The 6,867-nt window shown below is 58.0% G+C and overlaps 1 protein-coding gene across 1 annotated transcript; it reads left to right on the plus strand.

The window, feature by feature from the left end:
* Window positions 1–209: 209 nt before the first annotated feature.
* Window positions 210–6,052, plus strand: CFP (complement factor properdin). The gene is made up of 9 exons (XM_028113481.2): window positions 210–352; window positions 437–587; window positions 2,022–2,197; window positions 2,655–2,825; window positions 2,955–3,146; window positions 3,339–3,512; window positions 3,732–3,923; window positions 4,102–4,213; window positions 5,783–6,052. Exons 1-9 carry the CDS (start codon window positions 292–294, stop codon window positions 5,946–5,948), a joined length of 1,395 nt encoding a protein of 464 aa, XP_027969282.1. The 5' UTR covers window positions 210–291; the 3' UTR covers window positions 5,949–6,052.
* The last annotated feature ends 815 nt before the right edge of the window (window positions 6,053–6,867 follow it).

Genomic DNA, 6,867 nt, shown 5'->3' on the forward strand with positions numbered 1-6,867 from the left:
TGGTTGCTGGGAATACAGTGACAAGCAACACCGGATCAAGAGGGAGACAGGAAGTAGGGAGGGGAGAGCGGGGCAGGAGGCCCTGGGGCAAAGGTGCCAGGAGAGAAGTCAGAACTGCGGAGACCCTGCACGGCGCCCTCCCCTGCCCCCCCCCCCCCGCCCCGCTCCCCGCAGCCCTTTCCCCACCCAGTTCCTCCTGGCCCGGTTCCTCTTTGCCCTGATCCCAGAGTCAGGTCAGCCCATACAAAGCCGGGCCTCCTCTCTGGCAGGGCGGCAGGACCGCAGGGGTGCATGCTCAACATGCGGGCTCCTCAGTTGCTGTTGCTGCTGCTCGCCCTGCTGCCGGCTGCAGGTGAGTGCGTGAGGGCCCAGCTGGCCCGCAGGGGTGCCCGGACCCATCACACCACTGACCATGCCCCCCCCAACCCTGTTCCAGGCTCAGTCCCCGGCCTCTGCTTCACCCACTATGAGGAATCCTCCGGCATATGCAAGGGCCTCCTGGGGGGAGGTGTCAGTGTGGAAGTCTGCTGTCTCAACCCTGCCTATGGCTTCCAGGAGCCTGGCAGCAAGCTTTGTCAGGCATGCAGGTGAGGGGGAGCCTGGGGTACAGGGCCACCCGGGACTGGGCTCTTTCCTTCCCTGGGGTTTCCAAGGGTGACTCCAAGGCCCCGATCGTGACCATAGCTCGGGGTTTCTCAGCCTCGCCTCTATTGACATTTGGGGCCGGAAAATTCTTTGTTGTGGGGGCCTGACCTGGGCATTGCAAAGCCTGTGTTTTGTAGCATCCCTGGCATCCCACTAGATGCCAGTAGCAACTCCCCCAACCAACTGTGACAACCCAAGTCCTCCAGACATTGCCAAATGTCCCCCCAGGGGCAAAATCGGCCCTGGTTGAGAACCACTGCCATAGCTTACATTTACTGAACACCTCCCGTGTACTGGAAGCATTGGAGGGTGGGGTACAGGTCAGGTGTGTTCTGAAGGTAGCTCAAGTCCCCTAATTGTGATGTCAGCTCACATTGAGTGCTTACTGCATACAGACATGTCGGGGTGGGAGAGTTTGGGAAATTCTCAGGGCAGCTCCAGGCCCGTAATTATGATGACACTTCACGTTCATTGATCACTGCCAGCCTACTGGATGCATTGCAGAGGTCAGGGGTAGCTGGCGGATTTCTGAGGGTGACACCGGTCTCCTCATCATGATGCCAGCTTACATGTAATGAGCCCTTACTGAACGCCAGACATGTTTTCTAACAGCTTAGCGTATATCCCGGATACACCATGGGGATGGGGAGTTTGAGGGTTTTTGAAGGTAGCTCTGGGCTCCTAGTAATGTCAACAGTTCACATCAATTTAGTGTTATTCTGTGCATGGGGTTGGGGATAGATCTGGAGTAGTTCTCTTTTAAAAAAAATTTTTTTTGAGAGAGAGAGAGAGAGCGAGCACGGGAGTGGGAGGAGGGGTAGAGGGAGAGAAAATCTTAAGCAGGCTCCACGCTCAGTGTGGAGCCTGATGCAGGGCTCGATCTCACGACCCTGAGATCATGACCTGAGCGGAAATCAAGAGTCAGACGTTTAACCAACCGAGCCACCCAGGCGCCCCAGATCTGGGGTATCTCTGACAGGGTCTCTGAGCTCACTGGGACAATAGCTTCTATTTATTAAGAACTTTCTGTTTGCCAGCTGCCGAGCATGGTGGTGGCCTGGTAGGTTTCTGACAGCAGTTCTGGGCCCTTAGTCCATACATTTGCTTACTGCATGTCCGGCACTAGCCTTGGGGGACTTCAAAGTGTTCCAGGTCCCCAGTCATGAAGGTCAGTGATATTATTAAGTACTTACTGTGTGCCCCCCTCTTCCCGTTCAATCCCTAACATCCCTAAGGGGTGCATACCCTCCCTGATCAATCCATTCCATGTACATTTATCCTGCACCCGCGCCCGTGCCTGCCCTCGCCCCGCAGTCCGGTACACCCCATCCTTGCCGGCTCAAGCTAGGGTAGGACACGTGTGCTCCTCTCTACAGGCTCCCACATTGGTCCCCGTGGTCTGCGTGGGCCCCCTGCTCAGTGACCTGCACTGAGGGATCCCAGTTGCGGCACCGGCGCTGCATAGGCCATGGTGGGCAGTGTGCCGAGAAGGTGGAGCCCAGGACCCTTGAGTGGCAGCTGCAGGCCTGTGAGGACCAGCCGTGCTGTCCTGGTGAGGAGGCTCATCGAGGCAGGCCAGCACTGCCTGTTGCCGGGCCCTGGGAACGCACAATCAGGGCAGGGGACCTGAGGGTAGGACTGCGCCTGATGTTTGTGAGGCGCTGAGGAAGAGGCCGGTGTGGCTGGAGGAGAGTTGTGGGAGGCAAGGTCAAAGGGGGGCCCGATCCTGTGGGCCACGGTGAGGACGCTCGCTTTTATTGTGTGGTTGTGGGCAGAGGAGAAATGTGATCTGACTCGGGTTGTGTCAGTTCCCTCTCACTGTCCGGAGGAGGGCAGATGGTCTGTGGTGAGGGCTGAAGCAGCGGGACCCGCGGGAAGGCTACTGCAGTCCTCCGGACAAGCACCGATGGTGGACTGGGTGTGGCAGAGGACGTGGGTCATACAAGGAAGCGAGGACCCCTGAATGATGCCCCCACTTCCCTCCTGTCCCCCTCTCTTCTGTCCCATAGAGATGGGTGGCTGGTCTGACTGGGAGTCCTGGATGCCTTGCTCGGTCACCTGTTCCAAAGGGACCCGGACCCGTCAGCGAACATGTAATCGACCCCCCCCCAAGTGTGGGGGCCACTGCCCAGGAAAGCCACAGGAGTCTGAGGCCTGTGACACCCAGCAGGTCTGCCCCAGTGAGTGAAGGCCACTGATGTGGGCACCCGGGGTGGGTTTGGGGGGTTACAGCAGGGAATTTCCAGGGTGGGAGGACTTCAGCACGTGTGACCACATTTGGTGTCCCCCCAACCCCCATTCCACCACAGTACATGGGGCCTGGGCCGCTTGGGGTCCCTGGGGCCACTGTTCGGGGTCCTGCCACAGTGGACCCAGAGCACCTACCCAGAGACGAAGCCGCACGTGTTCTGCACCTGAGCCCTCCAAGAAGCCTCCTGGGAAGCCGTGCCCAGGGCTGGACCATGAAACCCGGCCCTGCTCCGGCCTGCCACCCTGCCCAGGTACACAGGGATGAGGCCCCTGACACTCTGTTCTCGATTCAGTCACCGATGCGCTGCCATTTCAGGGGACAGAGATCTTAGACCATGTGACCACGGAGCTCTTCATTTTGGGGCAGTCCGCCTCAAGGGTCTAGGGGCTGATGGGGAGATTGAGGTGACCTTTCTTCTCACTCCTATCCCCCACCCCCACAGTGGCTGGGGGCTGGGGGGCATGGGGTCCTGTGACCCCCTGCCCTGTGACCTGTGGCCTGGGCCAGACCCTGGAAAGACGGAAGTGTGATCACCCTGTGCCCCAGCATGGGGGCCACCCCTGTGCTGGTGAGGCCACCCGGACCCACATCTGCAACACAGCTGTGCCCTGCCCTGGTCAGTAGCTCAAGATGTGCCATCTCCATGCCTAAGCCCCACACCCATCCCTGCTGCTAATGCCTTGTTCCTGCCTTGAATGCCCTCATTCCTGGCCCTGTTGCCTCGGCCCCACCTCTGACCACCGCCGCTCCTTCCCCCCGGTCGTCATTCCTTCCTCTGAATCCCCTCACTGGCTCCCTTCTTTGGTGCAAGCCCTGGTTGCCCCTGTCTCTGCAGTGGATGGAGAGTGGGGGTCCTGGGAGGAGTGGAGCCCCTGCATCCGTCGGAACATAAACAATATCAACTGTAAGGAGATCCCGGGCCAGCAGACACGCTCGAGGAGCTGCAAGGGCCGCAAGTTTGATGGACGGCGGTGCCTCGGGGAACAACAAGATATCCGTCACTGCTATAACATCCAGCGCTGTAGCTGTGAGTGCCCCCACCCCTGGCCGACTCCACTGTGAGGATGGGGCAGCCTGTGCGGGGGTGGGGGGTGGGGGGGTTCTGACTCTACCTTGGACCCCATGTCCCTGCCGCCTCTCTGTCTCTCTCTCTCTCTCTGTCTCTCACCACCTCCCCTGAGACCTCTCATTCTGACTCATTGCAGGGAAAGGCTCATGGTCGGAGTGGAGTTCCTGGGGGCTATGCATGCCCCCGTGTGGACCCAACCCCGTCCGCACCCGCCAGCGCCTCTGCGTGGCCCAGCTCCCCAACTTCCCGTGAGTGAGGGGGCAAAGCGTGCCCAGGAGGGGGTCATGATATCCATATGTGAGCAGTGAGGGTGGGAGAGTCGGCTCAGCTCCCCACAACCAGGGCATCCTCCGCTGGGTCTAAGATGCCTGCCTTGACGGGTGTCCTCTCCCTCCTGCCGGAAGAGGAAAGTCACTAAAGAAGCAGCCGGGAAAGAGGATCCTGAGGGGAGAATGAGTAGCCTCTGTGCCCTTCTATCTCTCATTCAGTCCCCCAGCCATCCAGCCACTCAGCCAGTCCTTCCTGTGACCATGCGCTTGGCCCTCTTGGTTACCCATGCTTGCATTTGCCCCTTCAGTCACTCAGGCCTTCATCCACTTACTCATTCCTTCAGCCACCCACATCTCACCCAACGTCTCACCGCCCCAAGACGCTTGAGGCCTTTTTGGCAACACTTGCAGACACACAGAACCCAGGTGCCGTGGGTCCCCTGAGGGATCCAGGTCAGCAGGGCCCTGACAGAAGGCAGATGCAGAGCAGTTGGAGCCACAGTGTCTGAGGCCTGTGACACCCAGCAGGTCTGCCCCAGTGAGTGAAGGCCACTGATGTGGGCACCCAGGGTGGGTTTGGGGGGTTACAGCAGGGAACTTCCAGGGTGGGAGGACTTCAGCACGTGTGGACGTGGAAAGTCCCATGGAAAAGGGACTGACATCTCGCCCTGGGTCCAGGAAGCTGATCAGGGGTCACCCGGCAGGAAGGGGTCAGGAAAGGCATTCCCAGTGTCAAGACTGTGTGAGCAGAGTCCTGGACACTGATGACCAACTGCCCAAAGCTGGTTTCCTGGTGGCCCAGGTGTTAGAGAGGGTGTAAATGCTCACTCCTCCCTTCTTTATTTCCACATACGTCAAGCCACTAGATGAAATGGGCTGTTTTCAACTCGTGGAAGGCCTGCCATCTGGGAAATGGTGTCCGGTTCTGGGGTTTCTAGTAGGTCCTAAAGATGAGTTAGAGGTGTTGAGTGGGGACAGGAAGCACTTGACAGAGTAGGGAAATGAATGGATTTGATTGAGGGAATGAGGGTGAGAGTGAATGAATGGAATGCTTGTCTTGTGGGAGGAACAAGCCAGGCAAAGACCATTCTGGACGTGGGACTAAGTCTGGATAAAGTGGAAGAGAGAGAGAGATTGGCTTGGGCCAGGCACGTGGGCCCAAAAACAAGACCTCAAATACCAGGCAAGGCATTTGGGTTTTTTTTTCCCCCCCAGTGGGCAATGGGGAGAGACGTGAAGGGTTTTGGAGGTAAGAGAAGGTAGCTCTTGTCAACAAGTAACAATTACTAGCATTTATTGAGTACTTACTGTGTACCAGACACCACTCTGAGCACTTTACCAAAATTAATTTATCCTCACTCAGCCCAATATGGTGGGTATCATTATTCTTCTGATTATTCCCATTTTTCAGATGAGCACAGGGAAGATAAAGAAATTGGCCAATATCTCATAGCTAACAAATAGTTAGCTCAAACTCAATAAGAGTTTGTCGAATGCATTCTTGCCTTCCCTGAGCTTCTCCCCTCCATTCCCCCTCTAATGCCCCAGGCGCACCATTACCGTGGTCGAAGGTCAGGGTGAGAAGAACGTGACCTTCTGGGGGAAACCATCAGCACGGTGCGAGATGCTGCAGGGGCAGCAGGTGGTGGTGGAGGAGAAACGGCCATGTCTACACGTGCCTGTCTGCCAAGACCCTGAGGATGCACAGCCCTAACATCGCCCTCTCCCACTCTGACCCCCTGCCCTCCCAGACCTCAATAAATGGGCCTCTTCCCCAGGAGTGGGGCAATAGCATCTTCTAGGCCAAAGGGCACAGCACGGGCAGAGTCTCAGTGGCTTGTTGTGGAAAACAGTATTTTCTACCGTGGTCACAGCTGGGCAGGAGGGAAGGGAAGTATCTGTCCCTTCGCCGCTGCCTCAGCCCCAGGGTCTGCCCCCCCAACCACCCCCCAACCCCTTGCGCAGCGTCCTGGGGCATCCAGCACGTCCCTCTGCAGAGCTCCGCGTTACAGGTTTTCTGGTTGGCTACTCGCCTGGCCGGCCCTTTATGATTGGCCGGCGTGCCTACGATTTCCCCCCCCCCCCCCCGCCCCCGGCCCGGCCGGAGCCTCTTGGCTGGCGGGTTCCGCATCAATCCCGCTCTGAGCCGCGGCAGAGGCGGCAGAGGCGTGGCTGGGGTTGGCACCCAGCCGCGCGAACACCTGCACCCACCCTTTCCCAACAGCCCAGATCCAATGCCACAATTAGCGGGGATCAAAAGGGGGGTGGCGGTTGGCCGGGGGTGGACCGAGGAAGTGCCTATGAGGTGCTCTGAGCTGGGGCGGGAGCGAAGAGAAGCCAGAGTCAGCATCTGCCAGAAGGAGCCCCTCTGACAAACCCAGACACAGATTCCTTTAGTATTTGTGCGTTCATTCAACACTTTATAGCGTCTACAGTATACTAGAACGAAGTCTGGGCATCTGGGGTGGAGGAGGACTGGGAAGGAGAGGACATGTGAGCGAGGGAACAAACTCAGAATATGCGATCCTTTCGTTGAACATTTTTTTTTCAACACTTATCAACGCCTACTGTATACTAACAATAGCGCTGGACATCATGGAGACAAGAGGAGTCAGAACAGCACGTGGCTCCAC

The sequence above is a fragment of the Eumetopias jubatus genome, unplaced genomic scaffold, assembly GCF_037043125.1.
Source record: "Eumetopias jubatus isolate StellerSeaLion01/CBP00866 unplaced genomic scaffold, mEumJub1_p1.0 scaffold_11, whole genome shotgun sequence".
NCBI lineage: Eukaryota > Metazoa > Chordata > Mammalia > Carnivora > Otariidae > Eumetopias > Eumetopias jubatus.

What these genes read in the sequence shown, in the direction of transcription:
- CFP (XM_028113481.2), top strand. Translation starts at nt 292, where the DNA reads ATGCTCAACATGCGGGCTCCTCAGTTGCTGTTGCTGCTGCTCGCCCTG. An exon ending in CACAGCTGTGCCCTGCCCTG is followed by an intron (nt 3,513 to 3,731) that starts GTCAGTAGCTCA and finishes CTGTCTCTGCAG; the next exon opens with TGGATGGAGAGTGGGGGTCC. An exon ending in GCCCAGCTCCCCAACTTCCC is followed by an intron (nt 4,214 to 5,782) that starts GTGAGTGAGGGG and finishes CTAATGCCCCAG; the next exon opens with GCGCACCATTACCGTGGTCG.